General features: G+C 37.0%; 1 protein-coding gene across 2 annotated transcripts in view; it reads right to left on the bottom strand.

Moving 5' to 3' along the window:
* The window catches only part of NSF (N-ethylmaleimide sensitive factor, vesicle fusing ATPase), a 170171-nt gene that overhangs the window by 100947 nt on the left and 48553 nt on the right, over window positions 1-20671 (bottom strand). For both annotated transcript variants that reach the window (XM_004374265.1, XM_023729398.1), the window contains exons 6-8: window positions 19374-19481; window positions 18794-18869; window positions 16055-16210 (exon numbers count right to left, since the gene is read on the bottom strand). In XM_004374265.1, the coding sequence (XP_004374322.1) occupies window positions 16055-16210; window positions 18794-18869; window positions 19374-19481 (340 nt within the window). The remainder of the gene's footprint in view (window positions 1-16054; window positions 16211-18793; window positions 18870-19373; window positions 19482-20671) is intronic.

Genomic DNA, 20671 nt, shown 5'->3' with positions numbered 1-20671 from the left:
CACTATGAGTTGGAAGCGACTCGACTGCAATGGGTTTGTTTTTTTTGGTTTTTGTCTCCCTTTTTCTAAGCTCGTCACAGCCACAACTAGCTGCCTAAATAAAGAGTTACAAAGGAAGTCAAAGTAATCAGGTAGCAGACAGAAAAGCAAGAAGTACCAATAAAAAGTTTTATAGAAAGAGAAGTCCAATAATGCAGGAAAACTGTCAGACAGAAGAGTAGTTGTGGATCAACATGGAAATGTCCCTGGAATGCACTAATAATCTGCAATTTGGATAATTCTCCCATGTATATTTGAGATTTGACTGAATATACCTAATGTGTGGATTAGCAGCCGACTAATTATAGGTTTATTCCATAGTAACCATTCATTATCAAAAGGCTCTTAAGTCTCGCTAAGATTTCTCCCTCATGACAGGATTCCAGGTAGATTTAAAAATCAAAGAACTTAAAAAAAAATTATATCATTGTGGATAAAATCGAGTAAATACATGTATGAACAGCACAGAAGTTCAAGCTACAGATGTGTGCATCTTTATATATCAGCTTTCAATCACTCTGGAATAAGAACAGGATTCAAACTCTTACTTGTCCAGAGAAAAGATACTGTATTAAAGCTAGAGGTGTTGGTGAGTAATTTAGGCACAAATAATTCTGCAAGTGTTTGATACATCATCTATAATAACTTACAATATCAAATTCCACATTATTAGTAAAATGGTATATGGAAGAGATTTACTGCTGTCAACTCTAACTTCTTTGAAAAACCTGAAAGAATACCATGTTAATTCTTTAAAAAGCAAAAAACAAAACCCAAATTTCTTGCAGGTGTTTTTTTTTTTAAATTATGAACATATTATTAAAGGTAGATTGCTTCAAGTAACAAATCATACGGAACTCCAAGGAAAGTCTTGTTTGAATCATGGTAGAGTGACTCTCCCAAATAACGTGGAAGCTCTGGGCAGCTTTTTTGCTGACACTATTGCTAATTCTTTCCCTTACTTCCCTTCCTGTGACATCCCCTTCTCTACTGTGTCCATCAAGATGGTTGCTGTTTTTCCAAGTCAGTACAGCACGCATAAGAAACTGACAAGATTTATAGAAGTGGTAGAGCATTCATCAGCTCCTCTCTGATGGAATGTGATAAAAAGTAAATATAAATCAGCCAAAGTATGAGTTAACAAATAAAGAAAAAATATTTCTAAGTGTCCCCTTGACTACCTTATCAACAAACACTGTTCAAAATGGGTAATTACAAAACCGCATCAGAGGATAATCTAAGGCATTAACTATTTTCAACACCAACAAAACTTTAAGATAAGAAGGAAATGTATCTTAACATTTGATTAAAGGGAATGGATTAAAGATTTATACCTTTTCCAGAGCTATAAAACCACCTTTTGGCAATTTAATAGCAACCAACTAACATCTATGGGGTGCCTTACAGGTATTGTTAGAAAGTTATATACACATTAATGCTACCCTGACAATAAGCCTATTAATGCAAATATCATCCTTATTTGAAGCTGAGGGTACCAGGGCTCAGAGATTTTAGGGTTCTGGGGCAATTCTACTCTGTCCTATACAGTCGCAATGAGTTGGAATCGACTCGATGGCAATGGGTTTATTTATCTTTTTAAAGAATAAAATGTTATCTGTATCTTTGGTCATGGAAAAGAGCCCAGGATACACTGTTAAAAAAAGAAAAAGAAAAAAAATCACAGAACAGTGTCTACTGTGATCCCCTTTAAATAAAAAATAGAACTACATGAGTACACGCGGTCAAAAAAACACATGTGTTTACATATGCTTAGGAAAAGGTCTAGAAAGATTCACACTGATCTCTTAACAGTGACTACCTATGGGCGAGGGTGTAAAACTGGGGTGGGTAAAGTGAAGGAGGATTTTACTTTTTACTCTGCGCATCTGTTTCGTTTTATGAGAATGCATTACTTTTATAATTTTTAAAACAGAAAACACACACACAAACCTGATGCAATTGAATTTGAACACAGCACTCTAACAAAAGAATGGCAGTTCCCAATGAAGCAAATGTAGCTGACAAGTGCCGAAGCAAAATACTTTTTCCACTTCTTATTTCTGGAATCTTGTTCCATCTGAGACCAATCCAAGGTATCTTTCCTAGATTAAGAAAGACTCTAAGAGGATCTACATATATTTAGAAATGAGCCATAAATATCATATCTGCTCTGATTTTCACAAGATATGGCTCAAGTCGACTCCTTTGATGAATCTGCTGCTTTCCAGACGGCCTATTTTGCTCATCTGGCTCACAACGTGCCATATGCTTTATACAATTCTACTCTGGGACTTGCAAATATAGCGTTATTCCTAAAAAGACTGTAAGCATTTTGAGGACAGGCCTGGGTCTAAATGTCTAAGTGTTCTACAACAGAGATTAATCAAGTTCTCGGCATTTATTCATTTCCCAAAAACTCATATTATGAGCCAGGTACCATGCCAGGAGCAGAAAATACACTAGTGACCAAAGTAAACAAACTCCCTCCATTACTGAATTTATATTATGTTTGTTGGGAGTGAGGCAGAGGGGGGCTGGATTATAGAAATGTGATCAGCAATTATAATACAATGTAATAATGCATGACTGAATACAGGGAATTACTGGAACACAGAGGTGTAGCACTAAAGCCAAAACATTCTGGAAAAAGTGAGGTTAAAGCTTAGGCCTGCAGGATGAACAGAAGTTGGATAAAAAGATGGTGGAAAAATACCCTAGGACACAGAGGTAAGAGTAGCATGGCAAATTAGAGGGACTGAAAATAGTACAGGTTGGCTGAAACCCAGAGTCTGGGGAGCGGGGACAGACTGGGCGATGAGGCTGGAGAATCTGGCAGGGGCCAGATCACATAGGGCTTGTCAGCCACGTAAGGAGCTAAGGGGAGCTGCTAAAGAGTTTTAACCAGAACAGTGGCAGGATCAGACTTGCCTTTTTATAAAAATCACTCCAGTTACAGTGTGGAGAATGGATTAGAGAAGGGCAAGACTGAAGGCTTAGGGAACAATTCAGGCAAGAGATAATGGTGTCCTAAGGAAGGTAGTGGCGGGGGGAGATGGAGAGAAGTGGACAGACTTGAGATATATTTAGATCACAGAATTGACAATCTATTCTGTGACTGACTGGAAGTAGGGGGTGAGGGAAAGCGAGGAGTTAAAAAACGGGTCCTGATTTTTGCCTAGAGCAACTGGGTGTAGATGGTGGAATGACTGCTCGAGATAGAAAACACAGGAGGGGGCGCATATTTGGGAAGGACAGAGGGGACAAATGAATGGTTTAATTTTGAACATACTGTTGCAACTGTGAGGTGCAGAGCTCTAAACTGAGACAGAGGAAGAAATGCATATTTGAGAGTTAATAGCATAAAGATACTAATTGAAGCTATAGAAATGGATGTGATCAACTTTAGGAATAATTAGAGTGAGGAAAAGAATTAGCACAGACTCCTCAGAAACCCCAATATTTAAGGGAAATGAAGAGAAAGCAGAATCCATAAAAGAGAAGGAAAAGCCAGAGAGGTAAAAGGAAAACCAGAAACACTTAGAATGAAAAGAGTCAAGTAAAGAGGGTATTTAAAGAAAGAGTGATCAACAGTGTGCTTCTTAAACATGTGTAGATTGACTGAGCCAGCCTTCAGTAAACTAAAATTTCAGTAATTCTTCTATCTATTTTCAATTCGGAGTCTTTGGGTGGTGCAAATGGTAATGCGCTTGGCTGCTACCTGAAAGGTTGGCAGCTTGAGTCTATCCAGAGGGACGTCAAAAGAAAGGTCAGGCCATCTACTTCTGAAGATCAACCCCTGAAACCCTATGGAGCACTGTTCTACACTGACCCTCTGCATGAGTTGCAACTGACTTGACAGCAACTGGACTAGTTAATCTTCAATTCAGCTTCCAGTTTCTTTTTGTGGTAATGAAAATATGCGCAGTGATATAAAACATTTATCTCAAAAATCTAATGAATATTTGGACATGTCTATCTACATGTGTCTAGTTGTTACTATAAACATAGAATATAAAAAAATAAAGTCACCGTTCGTCATGTCCCCTAAACTAGGTCCTCCTAATTTTCTTATTTTCAACATTTTTCCACTGATACATGGGTCAGGGTTTGTTGTTGTTAGGTGCCTTTGAGTTGGTTCCAACTCATAGTGACTCTACGTACAACAGAACAAAACACTGCCCGGTCCTGTGCCATCCTCACAATCGTTGCTATGTTTCAGCCCATTGTTGCAGCCACTGTGTCATTGATCTCACTGAGGGTCTTCCTCTTTTTTGCTGAGTCTCTACTTTACCAAGCATGATGTCCTTCTCCAGGGATTGGTCCCTCCTGATAGCATATCCAAAGTATGTGAGATGAAGTCTCGCCATCCTCCCTTCCAAGCAGCATTCAGGCTGTACTTATTCCAAGACAGACTTGTTTGTTCTTCTGGCAGTCCATGGTATATTCAATATTCTTCACCAATACATTAATTCAAATGCATCAATTCTTCTTCAGTCTTCCTTATTCATTGTTCAGCTCTCCCATGCATACAAGGTGATTGAAAATACCATGGCTTGGGTCAGGAGCACCTTAGCCCTCAAAGTGACATCTTTGCTTTTTAACACTTGAAACAGGTCTTTTTCAGCAGATTTGCCCAGTGCAATACTTCCTTTGATTTCCTGACTGCTGCTTCCCAAGGCATTGATTGTGGATCCAAGTAAAATGAAATCCTTAATAGCTTCAATATTTTCTCCATGTATCATGACGTTGCTTATTGGTCCAGTTGTGAGCATTTTTTTCTTTACGCTGAGGTGTGATCCATACTGAAGGCTATAGTATTTCATCGTCATCAGTAAGTACTTCAAGTCCTCTTCACTTTCAGCAAGCAAGGTTGTGTCATCTGTATATCACAGGTTGTTAATCAGTCTTCCTCTAATCCTGATGCCGCATTCTTCTTCATATAGTCCAGCTTCTTGGATTATTTGCTCAGCATACAAAAATGAATGAGTATGGTGAAAGGATACAACCCTGACACACACCCTTCCTGATTTTAAACCACACAGTATCTCCTTGTTCTGTTCGAACAACTGCTTCTTGGTCTACGTACAGGTTCTGCATGAGCACAAATAAGTGTTCTGGAATTCCCATTTTTCTCAATGCTATCTATAATTTGTTATGATCCACACAGTAAATGCCTTTGCATAGTCAATAAAACACAGATAAACATCTTTCTGGTATTCTCTGCTTTCAGCCAAGATCCATCTAACATCAGCAATGATATCTCTCGTTCTATGTCTTCTTCTGAATTCAGCTTGAATTTCTGGCAGTTCGCTGTTGATGTACTGCTGCAACTGCTTTTGAACTATCTTCAGCAAAATTTTACTTGTTGTGATATTAATGATATTGTTCAATAATTTCCACATTCTGCTGTATCATCTTTCTTTGGAATGGGTACAAATATGGATCTCTTCCAGTCTGTTGGCCAGGTAGCTGTCTTCCAAACTTCTTGACAGACAAGTGAGCGCTTCCAGGGCTGCATACCTTTGTTGAAACATCTCAATTTTATTTTGTCGATTCCTGGAGACCTGTTTTTCGCCAATGCCTTCAGTGCAGCTTGGACTTCTTCAGTACCATCGGTTCTTGATCATATGCTACCTCCTGTAATGGCTGAATATCGAACAATTCTTCTTGGTACAGTGTCTCTGTGTATTCCTTCCATCTTTTTTGATGCTTCCTGCATCGTTCAATAGTTTCCCCATAGAATCCTTCAATATTGCAACTTGAGGCTTCAATTTTTTCTTCAGTTCGTTCAGCTTGAGAAATGCTGAGCGTGTTCTTCCCTTCCGGTTTTCTAACTCTAGGTCTTTGCACATTTCATTATAATAATTTGTCTTCTCAAGCTGCCCTTTGAAATCTTCTGTTCAATTCTTTTACTTCATCATTTCTTCCATTAGCTTTAGCTACTCTACAGTCAAGAGTGTTTCAGAGTCTCTTCTAACATCCATTTTGGTCTTTTATTTCTTCCCTGTCTTTTTAATGACCTTTTGTTTTCTTCATGTATGATGTCCTTGATGTCATCCTACAACTCATCTGTTCTTTGGTCATTAGTGTTCAATGCATCAAATCTACTCTTGAGATGGTCTCTAAATTCAAGTGGGATATACTCAAGGTAGTACTTTGGCTCCCGTGGACATGTTTTATTTTCTTTAGCTTCAACTTGAAATTGCATATGAGCAACTCACAGTCTGTTCTGCAGCCGGCCCCTGGACTTGTTCTGATTGATGATACTGAGCTTCTCCATCGACTCTTTCCACAGATGTAGTGAATTTGATTCCTGTGTATTCCATCTGGCAATGTCCACGTGTATAGTCACCGTTTATGCTGAAAAAATGTATTTCCAATGAATATAGGTCATTGGTCTTGCAAAATTCTGTAATGCTATCTCCACCGTTACTAACTCCTCCAATTCTGTCATCCACAATGACTAATCACCAAATTCCATCAATTTCTTTTTCTGTAATTTTTTTCATATCTTTTCTTCTCTTTCCATTGCCATCACCCTAACTCCTGTTCTAGGTACCACACAACTGGACAAATATAGGCTACTCATATCCTATTCAGTCCATCACTTCCTCTCTAGAACAATCCATTTCACACAGAATAACCATATTAATTATCCTAATACACTAACTTTAATTGCTTTATTCTACTGTTGAAAAATTTCCAATGACTTCCCATTATAATAATTTTTCAAATTTTATTAATTTAGCAAATACTGATGTAGGGCAGTTCTTCTCAAACTATCTGTGGCTAAGGCCCAGTTTTGTTTTGTTTTTTTCCTTTAAATTTCTAATCCATTGCAGACTGATATTTTTGAAAACACAATAAAAAATGTTGCGGCAACGTCAAATTGCTATAAAAGTTTCTAAATGTTTATTCTCAATTTCTGATATTTATTTTATCATGAACTGGTAATGATAGTTAATGGTCCAGTACTGGTCTGCTGACCACATTCCAAACCCTGATGTTGATAATATACAGATAAAAAGACATTACACTTGTACCTTCCAAGGCCTTAGAGCAGTGGTTCTCAATGTGGGTGATTTTGTCACAACTGGGGAGAGGAAACCCTTAGGCACCCAGTGGGTAGAGGTCAGGGATGCTGCTAAACATCCTACAATGCATAGGATAGTCCCCATAACAAAGCGTTATTCAGCCCAAAATGTCCATAGTGTTGAGGCTGAGAAACTGTGACTTGTAAGTGTAATGCAAATGACCAATTATAATACGTTAAGAACGCTAGATTCTAAATATATACAAGGTACAGGGGTAAATTAGGAGAAGCATCTAAGTCTGTCTGGAAGGCTAAACAGGGTTAGTAGATACCAGAAAGTTCTCACCTCCCGAGTATTACATTCATAGCTTTCCTTGACCCAACCCCAACCTAACTTTTTAATCTTATTTTCTGCTTCTTCACAACTGCTCTGCTCGGTTGGTTCATGTCATGAATTCTATATCTTGCATTATCTGTCACTCTTCCCAGGATATGGGCATGCATCCCTTCCCTCTCATCCAAAACCACTCAGCATTTAGGGCCTCACTCAAGCTCTGTCCCTCTTTAAATTCCTATAAGACTTACCTATACCGCTCATTTGGCACTTAATCATATACTAGATTTCAATATCACTTGTTAGGTTCTGTTATTCAACTTTTAAATAATTATTTAATTTTAACATTTATGTCTCATCTCTAGTTTGCCAGTTCATTTAGGGTAGAACTTCTCTGACATAGCAACCACTTCCTTTCTGTATTATATTACAATAGGTGTCAAAAAACATAGGAAAAAAAAGTGGACCAGTTATTAGTTAGTAGGCATTACAGTCCTGCTACCAATTCTTCATCTCTCTTGAGCTCATGACAGTTTGAATATATCAGACTACTAGAAAAGTAGTGTATTTATAATACCTCAGTGTCTTACAGAGTTCATTCACTCCCCCATATTGAGCACTTATACTTCTTATTCCAAGCCAAGATAAGTTTGATGATTTGTGCCACATTCAAAGGAAGTTCCAGAAAATCCACCAGAAATAAGAAAATTAAGAAATATCAGTTGAGACAGTTGTTCTACTCAAACTTTAAAACCAGAACAGACAAAGAGATCCTTGTGCTTTCAGTCAATATACTCATGGCTTTGATCATTGAGCAGATTTGAGAAAAAGCCTCTAATCTGGAGGAGGAGGTTGTTTAACTATCTACCACTTGCCTTATTCCCCACCCCCTCCAAAGGAAGGGAAAGTAGGCCAGAGGAGGAGGTGCCAGAAACGTTTAAACAGTTGTCTTGTCTGATATCTAAATACAAAAGATTTCTGTAGTTTATAACTATCTCTATACATACTCGATACGCAGACTTCTACTAAATTCCTAAAGTACTAATAATTTCTGAACGCTAAGGCTGTCATTTGTAAATGCAGGTAGGAAATGGTGGTGGTGAAGGCAAACCTATAGATCTTCAGTGGTTTTTTTCTTGTTTGTTTTTGTTTATTTTATTGTGGTAAAATATATAGGTAACAAAACATTTGCCATTTCAACAATCTTCACATGTACAGTTCGGTGACATTATGTTCATCATGCTGTTCAACCATCACCATTAACCGCCCCCGAATTTTTCTATCACCCTTAACAGAAGAGCTCAGTGTCCCCCTAAGCATTGTGTCTTCTTTTCTCCCTCCCTCCCTCCTGCCTCTGGTAACCACTAATAAACTTTGATTTCTATACACTTGCCTATTCTAGACATTTCATGTAAGTAGGATCATACAATCTTTGTCCTTTTGTGACTGACTTATTTCACTTAGCATAATGTTTTCAAGGTTCATCCATGGAGTAGCATGTATAATAGTCTCTCTCTTCCTTTTCACCCCCCAAACTTGTTAAGTCTAAATTCTCTGAACCTTCCTATATGGGAAGCTTTGTAAATTTTTTTGAGGATTTCTCAAGGAAGAAAGGCAAAAGGGGAACCTATTTACTCATCACAGGGATCCTCTTTATCATAAAATTCAAGGCTTCATTGACTACTTGAATCTCCGCCTTGCCTCTCTGATATCCAGAGGCAGTAGTAGTTCAGAATACAGATTCTGCAACGAGACTTCCCGACTTCCAATCCCAGCTGTGCCACTTATCAGTTGTACGAACTTAGGTAAGTAACTTCCTTCATGACCTTGGGCCATAGTTTCTGCATCTATAAACAGAGGGGTCCAGGCATTGGACTAGATCAGTGGTTCTCAACTAGGAGTGATTTTGCCTCCCAGGGGACACTTGGCAATGTTTAAAGATATTTTTGGTTGTCATAACTGGGGTGGGAGGAGGTGCTACTGGCATCTAGTGGGTAGAAACTGGGGATGCTGCTAAACATCCTGTAATGCATAGGACAGCCAATTCCCCACAATAAATAATCATCCAGCCCAAAATGCTAGTGGTGCTGTAGTTAAAATACTCTAGGCTAGATGAAAGGCCTCCTCAGAGGTCCCCAAGAGGTGGGTCTGAGAAGGCCTGTTTTAATGATTTTACATGATGGGCTTTCATGATAGGAGAACAGCATAAGGGTTAAGGACCTGGACTCTGAGGCCAGACTGCCTGGATTCAAATCTGATTCTACCACTTACTAGCTGTGTGACTTGGACCAGTTATTTAACTTTTCTGAGACTCAGTTTACTTTTCCATAAAATGGGAATAATACAGTATCTACCTTATAAGGTTGTTATGAGGATTAAATAATTTAACATATAAAAAATACTCAAACAGTGCCTGGCACTATGTAAGTATTAGCCATCATTCATTACAACCAATCTAAATATGGGAGTAAAGCAGAAGAAAAGATCAACCATTTCACTTTAGGAGTCACATGAGGTAGAATCCTCAACAGAAAGACTTTTGAAGACTTAAAACAAATTTAAGCACAGTTCCTCAAAGCAGAAACTCTGCTCGCCCTTCTCCCACACTCTCTTCTATAATGCTTCTTCAGCTGCTTAAAGGCTAGACTTAAAGGCCTGGATACAAATGGTTTCACAGTTTGGAAAGAAGACAAATTAGTAATACCTATTACTATAATGCAAAAAGTAATGGGAGGAAGTAGTTTATTATATACCAAGAAAGAGTTTTCATCTTTTAAATAGAAAAGTCCCTACCTGCTGTAAGGGACTGCCACCAAAGTCCTCAGAGTCCACGCCCTTAAGCCTCACCCTCATCTCCTCCACAGGGAGCTTGAGAGAAAAGTGGAGCATACCTGCTCCCCTGGTCCCTTGCTGTTCTAGTGGTGGAGCCACCACAAGAGAGAAACAGCCTGTGATGTTACCTATCTTTTTGTTTGTTGTTGTTATTTAAATTATACAAGTAGAAACATAATATCTTAGTAAAACATTCAGACATACAGGTCTATAGAGTAAAAGAACAAAAGTCTTCCTTTATCCCCCATCCTAACTTGCCCTTCTTAGAAGTAACCACTTTTTTCAATTTAATGTGTATCCTTAGAGCCTTTTGTAATGCATTTATTTCCATTTTATATATTTTTATTAACATAAATATCTATGTTAGTACATTTAAAGATGTATCATTTTAAGATCTGCCCCACTGTATTCCATGATGAGGAAGTAGTATAGCTTATTTAATCATTTTCTTACTGATGGACATTTAACACTTAAGACTTCAACTTGGTAGTGACCTGATTGCTAATCTGTAAGCAGTAATTCATCTGTAGTTGCCAGCAAATCTAATCCCTTGGTAACTCTATAGACAGCTCTGCCTCCCCAAAAGATTTATTTCTAAAGTGTGTCTATAAATTAAAAATGCCAGCCGAATTTACATACAGTTTGACTTTGAGATATAAGTAGAGCTATATTATTTCTATTCAAATATAAATTTAAATTAAAAAATTGAAACCAATGGAAAAACTGATTTCAGGTTAAAAAAAAATTCAATTTATAAAAAGTACCTACAGTATTTTTTAGGGTACGTGCTTTTGTTTCTAAATCCTGCTCTAGATATTTTGGATATCACATAGTTATAAACTATCTTCTTCTAATTTAAAAAAACAAAAACAAACAAACAAAACACCAAACTTTATAAATGTCCTAAGGGGAAGTTAGAATGAGTAAATTATTACATTCCTCAGATCCAGGTATCATCTATAAGTACTCAGTGGAAAATCAGAAGGGGGAAGGGCTGCATCTCTAACTAGTGAGCAATTGCTTTCTTTTCCTTTCCTAATAAATTACAGGCAGACTTCAACAGATGTCATGTTGGCATTCAAAATCTAAAATATAGCTGAAAAGCAAGTTATGACTAATACAAGGAAAAAAGATGAATGTCAGAAAGCTTCTTTTTTTTTTTTCTTTTTCTTTTTCAAATTTCAGATAAGCTCTTTAGCCTTAGGGTTCCTTTTACAGAGCCCTGGAGTTCAGCTAGATGTCTTAACCCCCATTTAAATTGCAATCTCTCCACAAGAGTGGGGGTATGAAAATGCATTTTAAGAGTGTCAGTGTTTATGTTAATCTTAGCAAGAACTCCTTCCCTCCCAAATATGGCATGTACAAAATCTCAGTGCCCTTTCTTCCACTATATTTTATTTGCACTGTTCTTAGCATGTGAAAGATGTCTGCGTGTGATTGAAAGGCTCCTTATCTTCTTGGCACCTCCACTTTATAGAGGAACTGCAGTTCCACTTGTGATATCAGAAAAGAGCTGCTTTCCTCTAGAATTTCAGGAGAAACCTTGAAAATACAGATTGAAAATGGGCTTAGAGAGGGAGGCACAGCAGAAAGGGGACCAAAACGAAACAGTGTCAGTTTCAAAGAATGGGGGCACAACACCACAACGAGTGGCTTTCCTCCCCACTAGGTGGCCTAGACATCCATGAGCTATAGAGATCTGTGGAAAGACAGTGTGAGGCTTGAGGTCTTGGGTCTCCACACCCTCTTCCTTTCAGCTCTAAATTGGATGACTTCTGCCAAAGCCCCTTTCCCTGGGTAGAGGTGAACTTATTCCCAAGATTCCATGAAGAGACACTGAATAATTCTTTAACAATTATTCCACTGTTCTTTAAAAAGGATTTGTTGTTTTGCTCTGACATTTACCGTTTAGAGGTCATTGCCAGAGATGCTGAAAAATGTCATTTCTTTGCAGTTACTCTACCTTTGCCAACAAAACAGCTAAAATAAGAGAATTGAGGTAATCAACCAATCACCATATTTATCATGAGCACTCACCACAAAACTGCATGTAAAGGAGAAAGTGTGGTAAATGTCTGAACAGAAAGAAGTCTGTATATTCAGTTGGCACCTGGATATGCTCAGAGACAGCAATCAGCTGCTGAGTTTATTTATCTACCTCCAGAGACCAGCTTTTGATGCCTACGTTAGTACCCCAAGGCTTAAATGGGGCTTCTATTATTCCATAAAATGAGGATTGAAAGTCATTCTAACTAGTAATTTGTATCCACTAAGCACAAGACGTAGGTCTAGTTTTCTTTGCCAATGCTTTCATATATTTCCAAGGAAGAGCTGTTGCACTTGGGTTTGGGTGATCCCGACTGTTACAGACAAGGAAAAATTAAACCATCATACTGATTAAAACAACATCAACAAAAACCTAAGTGATATTCCCCCTAAATAATCCCTTTTCCTATTTCTATACGTGGCTTTTATCCCTCTGTCTGCAGAGCTTTATGTGATTTCTTTTTTCCCGTTAAGGTTTTCCTTGATTTTAATTACATAAAAATATCATAGCAAAAATGAGAGGGTACATACTATGTACTTGGAAGTATTTCAAGATAGAAACTAACAGATTGGAATCCCTAGGACATGTATATTACCTCAAAACCAAACCAGACCCAACCCATGGCTGTTGAGTCGATTCCGACTCTAGCGACATGTATTACCTCAACTGATCCCTAATTTTACAGCATAACTGTGTGCCTACGCCTAAGTCATTCAGTTCGTATCTCATTAGCAAATTTTGTATGTATCTAAACTATATTTTCAATTTTGAAAAGGCAAAAAAGTCTTACAAGAAAAAGTAAAGAACTGTATTACATAAAAGTATAATTATCAATCTTATAAACACAATGACAGAAGAGAAGGAAATTTTATATTTATCACTTTGTGAATTTGTAAAATTTATATTTAGGCAAAAAGACTCATTTGGTTAAGATTTCTGTTTACAAAGTAGACATGACTCCAGATTCCATAATAAAGACAGTAATTTGGTCTCAAGCCAAAAGTAAAAAAGTAAAAAAAGTTCTCTGCTTAAAACAAATCAAAACAAAAACTCATAAACTACATAAATTATTCTTTCCCAATCACTATTTTCTTTTTTATTTGAATTGATTTAACCATTATACCCAGTGTCCAGCTAGATTCCAAAACCATACAAACAACAACAACAACAAAACCGACACTACGGGACAGAGTAGAACTGTCCCATAATGTGTCCAAGGAGTGGCTGGTGGATTCGAACGGCCGACATTTTGGTTAGCAGCCAAGCTCTTAAGCACTGTGCCACCAGGACTTGTCTATTTAGTTAACAAAGACAGAGGAAAAATCAGCCAATTTTGTTGCCACCTGACAGGGTAAAAGCACATAGAGTATGTATAGAAAGAACTTGTGTAAGTTGATTTTATATTCTGTTCAAATGTAGTAATTTGTACTTTTATATACCTCTGCCAAAGCTTAATGAGAACTTCATAACCGCACTACACTTGGAATGCAACGAAGCATTCTACTATGTAATTCCCCCAAAACTCAAAGGAAAAAAGAAGCCTCTATTGAAAAATAGGGAATGACACATGCGTAGCAAAAAGAATTACTTCTCAGCCATTTCACCACTAAAATAGTAGTTTTAGGAAACTCAGAATCTACATTCAAAATAAAGAGGACAATATCTTTTAATTCAGCTCAAACGCCTCTATCTGAGGCCAGGCAGATAAATGCATAAAGGAGTAAAACTCTTATCAATTTGTGACTTTTTGCCAGCTGTGACGTTTGAAATTAAATCAGAACAGGGTTGGGATTTATTAGTGAATTTCATCTGTGTTGCTGCCATCTGTATTGAAATAAGTTGAATTGTAGTAGCGTGCTTTGTTGTTGATGATGTGCTTTTTTTACACTAGTTGTCTTTGAAATCAAATTGAGAACACGTGCTTCCGGATGGCAAAAAACCACAAGGGAGAAAAGCTTTTTTTTTTTTTTTTTTTAGAAAGGGAAAACTCTTTTTTTTTTTTTTTTTTGTCTAGCTAAATGAGTGTAAAAATATTAGAAAGATAAATCATAAAAAAGGTTCTGGGCAGTAGCACTCACAAACAAAATTCAAATCCACAGTACTCAATCAAAAAAGCACATCATCAACAACAAAGCACGCTACTACAATTCAACTTATTTCAATACAGATGGCAGCAACACAGATGAAATTCACTAATAAATCCCAACCCTGTTCTGATTTAATTTCAAACGTCACAGCTGGCAAAAAGTCACAAATTGATAAGAGTTTTACTCCTTTATGCATTTATCTGCCTGGCCTCAGATAGAGGCCCTAACGCACAAACAGAAAACTAGTTTCTGAATAAGTGGAGTTTCAACAGCTCCCAAATGGTGAGAGAGTATTTATAATTAAATGACATGGCTTATTACAGAAACAGTTATTTTTCTACTTGTTGGCTGAAGAGTATGAATGTTCAAAGAAACAGAATCTTTAGAACCCTTTCTAAACCAGGCCCAGTCTTGAAAATCAGTAAAAATATTCCACAAGAATAAGTTAGCAAATTTGGAATCATCCTGTCATCTCTGCTTATATCCAAAATATACTCAAACAAATTTCCATGTCTTGATCACAAAGGTTTATGGAATAATTGTGCCTCAAAATACGTATTACCAAGATAGTGAACTGTCACATATTTTTACTATTTTCCCAATTAAAATTCTGTTTTTTATGGACTTGGTCTTTGTATCTTTCAGATAAAAAAAAAGCCTGTCAGTGCCATTTTGAGGAGTATAAAACTCAGGTGATGAGGGTCTCTGTCATTTTCTCTTAATCCAATTCCAAACTCGACCTTTACCCAGAGAACAGGTGTGTGCAATGTCTGTAATTTATCAGAGCGAGCAACCAGGCAGAAAAGCTACCAACAATAGGAGGCTGATACAACCCAAGCACTTAGTGCCTAGAAAGCAGTTCTTATCCCCACCATGATGAATATACTTTTATCTCCCAGTAGCAATTTGAAGATAAAGAATAATGGGGCTGAGGGGAGTAATGTATTCATATTCCTTCAGTTTTTTGGACACTGTTTTCATACTAATAGTCTGCCAGAAGCGTTATGTTACAAATTCCTTTCTTAGATTGCTCTGTTGCTCACATTCCAATCCAACCTATGATATGGATATGAAAACAGCATTACCACTAGGGCAAATAAAGCCACTTCATATAGACACATTAAATAAACCTTCAAGAAGAAAGTGATAAGTGAATAAGGTATTTCTTTGTATACAATATGGAATGCCTATATATATCCTGCATTTGTCTTTTTCGATCAAATTTAGCTAGTTTAAAAATATGCCAGATATCCATTTTACTAGGTATGAATATGTACCAATGAAGCAGTGCAATAGCACAATAAAAAGGAGCAGCAGCTAATATTAGAACACTGCCTGCAGTCTAATAGATAATGATTATTCAGTAAGGTAAATTCAACCCATATCGATCTTCAGAGTCAGACGAAATTTCTAAATATGCCCTATAGAAAAATATCCTAAATAAATAAATAAAATGGGGCAACCACAAATTCTATGATTTCCCCATAGAATTAAAATGTAATTTTAAAAGTTTTAACGCTTTTAAGGGTTTCCAGAAAACTTAGCTATTTATCAAAAAAAAAGAAGTTAAAACAGAAAAATACTTTGGCAGGTCTGAAAAATAATTTTACAGCATTACTGAAAAGAGATTCTTCATCACATTAATTTTTTTTAACAATATAAATCTTCCCTTTCAAACTCACCCATCTGCTCCACAATCTCTGGAGGAAATACTCGGGAAGCAAATGCTCGTCGAAAAATATCTGAAAATTCCTTGTCCAGGCCTCCTATGCCCATTTTTTCAAAGTTCCAGTCAGGATTGATGATAGACTGACGATTTTCCTTGGTTTTAGCTTTGCCTGTGTCAAACAAAAACAATCAAATGTGAAACAAGAACTTCATTACTAAGTGTAAGAAGAGAGAACTCCCTGGGCATCCTCAATGAGTAAAAAGCAGCAGCCCTACACAAAGATGAAGAACATGCTCTTAGCTGATTTTCTAATAAGAAGGAAGAGTTTTGCTATGTTACCTACTTTGTGTGGTCCCTATTTGAGGTCAGTAATACATTTTCAAAATGCTAAGCTAACCTATGCTGTAATCCATTTGTAATCAATCCACGGAACTTGGTTTTATTAACCTTGAATCCTAACCAAGTTAATTAACTTACTTGATTAAAAGAAACACCATGTGTATATCTGATGAAGACAACACTAGTTGCCAGAAATGCAACTGAAATCTAGCAGTTCCTCAAGACTCCTAAAGCAAGTGTATTTAAAAACACATACATTTATCTAGATTAAGTTTATAATTGGGTATATAACCCCTTAGCCTGAAAGGATGTATTGAATAAGTTTGATTTCTTATTTGTTTTCTCTTCACTTGCACACAAGAGTCTACAATCATTCTAAAGACTTTGGGATTATAAAATTCATGCCTACAAATTCTATCACAAGCAGATAAAAATGATCTAATTTCAATGTCAGAGCGCCACCTAAAGTCACTCAAAAGAAGCACATTTACTGTATCAAACACAAAGAATAAAGTACTTTAGTACACTTAACTGCAAACAAACAAAAACTAATCTTAACAGTTTTTATAAAATCAAGGAAGAAAAGTCACATTAGAAAAAGTGAATTCTACATGGTGTTTTTACCATTGGAGTTTTGTGGACCAAGATTTCCTTTAGGCAGCTATCAAAGTATTTTTCTTATACTCTGCTGCCCTCTCGTGGCCAAATTTATAATTTATGTTCTGCCAAATCACTACATAATTTTATTTCCAATGAAAATATACCAATCACACAATTTCATGGATTGCTTAGAAATACCTGCATTGTATGGAAGCCATTCAACTCCCTTTAGAAAAGGCATTTTACAAAAGGTGTATAAGAAGAAACAAATTCCTTCAGAAATGTATTGTCTCAATAATAGGAAATTAGGTCCTATATCTCTAATACACACTAAGTCATTGAAAATTATGTTATAGAGATGCATTTATTAAAATCCTTTAAATATGTTACGCAAAAAGAGTAGATTATAAAACAGTATGAAAACAGAATCACATTTTTAAAACTTCCAGTGTGTGAGTTGTTTTCGCATGGAAGAGACTATAAACAAACAAAAACCCCGTTTCTGCCAAGTCGACTCTCACAGCTACCCTACAGAGCAGAGTAGAACTGCCCCAACTGCCCCACATGGTTTCCAAGGCTGTAATCTTTATGGCAGCAGACTGCCACATCTTTCTCTAGATCTTTCTTCAGCAGAGCTGGTGGATTCCAATCGCCGACCTTTGGGTTAGGAGCCAACTGCTTTAACCACTGGGCCACTAGGGCTCCTTGGAGAGACTATAAGTGGTGTTTTATTTTCTTCCTTTTGCCTATTCATATTTTACAGGAAAAAAAAAACTTCTTTCATAATTAAGGAAAACAGCAAGGGAAAAGAAAGGAAATAATAATTTACAGATTAAGAAAAAAAGGTCACACATTCAAAGAAAGTTAAGTAACCTTGGATATGATGATGAGGATAGCAATCCATGAAAATCCTCTTTTTTTTTTGTCAGCGTAGACATCAACATAGTTATGTTAACTCAAAATTAGAATTACTATATAGTTGATGACACTGTTATTCTGGTGAGTTGCGATTCTTAGAGACCAACCTGCATTGTTTTACTATAATAGAATAGGGCTACAGTGCAAGAGTAGGGCTGAATTATGAATCTGTTGGGAAGACTTTACCGGCGCACTCATCACTCAACTCAGTCACTACCAGAAGTGATGCTATTATCTTATTTAATACAACAGCCTGGTAAGGGACATTCTACAAAATAACTGACCAGTTCTCAATGTTATGGAAGTCTGAGGAACTGTCAGAGACAGGAGAAGACTAAAGGGCCAAACCAACTACATGCAACGTGGGATTCTGAATGAGATCCTGGAACAGAAAACCAACATTGTGAAAAAAACAGCAAAATCCATATCAAGTAGTTTAGTTAGAAGCAATGTAACAATGTTAATTTCTGAGTTTTGGTAACTGTACTAAGGCTGTGTAAGACGTTAACATCAGGGGAAGCTGGTGAAGGATATACAGGAGCTCTCAAATATTTTTGCAACTCTCCTGTAAGCCTAAAATTATCTTAAAAGTTAAAAAAATAATTTTATCTGTTTCTTTTTACTTATTTTTAATGTGGCTACTAGGAAATAAAAAATTTCATTATGTGGTTCACATTGTATTTCTGTTGGACAATGGTAATCTAGAGGAAGACTCAGACCTTTTTTTCTACATCAACACATCTGACAGACATGAAACACCTCACGATTTTATGACAAATCCTCTTAAACGGATGTGCCTCTTTTCCTTCCCCACTTGAGAATCACCATTGTTGAGTCACATGTTAACACTGATAGCCCCACTTCATTCAGAATCTTCTAAAAACTATAATCTTACCAATAAGATTGAGTGATGAATTTTCTGCTTTTTCAAACGCAACTTGACTGTTTCCAACCACCAGGCCTACTTCAATCTGTACAGAAAGACAATAATTAGCTAGTCTAATAGCAGACATTTGGACTTCTCTAAACAAGGCTGAAAATGAAGGGGAAATAAGGTCTCTCTGTGCAAAGCAAATTTTCCAAACTAGCATCTAAGTTACATTTACTTCTTTCATAGCTACCTCCTACTATTCCTACTTTATTTCAATGTCTCTGTCTTTTTGATAATGTCTTTCTTATTGTTATTGTTTAGTCAAATACATTTTAACTATACTACAATAAACAGCATCTGTAGTCAACCAGGATGACAAGCACATTATGCAAATTTCAGTTTTTATTAGGTCTCCAAGTAAATATATTTTAATAACTATACACACATACACATATAAAACAAGCAATGTTTTTCTCCCTATTATCTTAAAGTATACAATATGAAAGAAACTGATGAGTAAGAGAACGGCTAGGAAAATATTATTAATCTACATAAGTCACATCACAAAGATGGCTTAGATGCCAATATCAGAAACAAACCATACCTTCTGTCTTTTACCTGTCGAAGTCTCCCCCTTCAGGATGCTAGGATCCATGGCTTCAATATCCTTCACCAGTAAGCCAAAAAGCTTATCATTGAAGCTAAACACAAGCTACGGAGAAAAGAGGCAAGGGAAGAAAAATCACTTCATGATATAACGTCTTGATTCTTACATCATCACTCATGTTTTCAAAATGCAGAAAAGCAGTTTTCTCCTGTATATCCCTCCCAAATCTGCTCCACAGCCAAACTACCCACACAGCCAATGAGAGGACAAGGGAACTAATATTTGAGTATCTGCCACGTACCAGACCCTACAGGAGGTGTGTGCATGTGTATAGATTTTCTTATTTAATACTCACAAACACACTAGGAAACAGAAGTCATTACACAGTCGTACTAACGAGGAAGCTGAGACCCAGACAGGGGTTAAGCAATGTGATCCAGAGTCACAGTAAATGACAGCACCAGGATTCAAGCCTGGGTTTGAGACTCAAAAATCCATATTTTTCTACAACCAATACAAAACGCCTGCCCTACAGGTGCAGAGGCAGCTTCTGAATGCTCAACCATTCACTCACCAAATATTTATTGAGTGCCACATGAGCTAGGCCCCTCTTTACATGTTATCTGTTATCCGTTGCCGTCAAGTTGATTCCAACTCACAGTGGACAGAGTAGAACTTCCCCATAGGGTTTGGTTTCCAAGAAGCAGCTGGTGGATTCAAACTGCCGACCTTTTGGTTAGCAGCTGAATGCTGAACCACTGTCCCACCAGGGCTCCCCACTACTAACTACCACCAAAAAAAAAAAAAAAAAAACCCCAAACCCATTGAGGTCGAGTCGGTTCTAACTCATGGTGACCCCATGTGCTACCATTTGCACTACCCAGGGTCCTTTAATTACTGCGTTGTTGTTGTTGTGTGCCATCGAGTTGACTGCAACTTACAGTGACCCTGTATGACAAAGTAGAAATGCCCCACAGTGTTCCTAGGCTGTAATCTTTACAGGAGCAGATCACCAGGTCTTTTTTCCCACAGATCCACTGGTGGGTTCAAATCACCAACCTTTCTGTTGGCAGCTGAGTGCTTTACAACTGAGCCACCAGGGCTCCTTCTAACTACTACAAATGGGAATAAATACTAAGATATTTCCTCCCTGTATTATGGAGGATTTTTCTCTTTGTGGAAATATCTGCATATTACTGGGTTTTAAAATTATTTATTTAAAATTATATTTTAAAATATGTGCGTATGTGTATACCTATTATTATACATTTACATACGTGTGTATGTGTATATAT

This window comes from Trichechus manatus, unplaced genomic scaffold (assembly GCF_000243295.1).
Source record: "Trichechus manatus latirostris isolate Lorelei unplaced genomic scaffold, TriManLat1.0 scaffold00028, whole genome shotgun sequence".
Classification (NCBI taxonomy): Eukaryota; Metazoa; Chordata; class Mammalia; order Sirenia; family Trichechidae; genus Trichechus; species Trichechus manatus.
The sequence above is the reverse complement of the archived record's forward strand: the minus strand, read 5'-3'. Positions and strand labels throughout refer to the sequence as shown.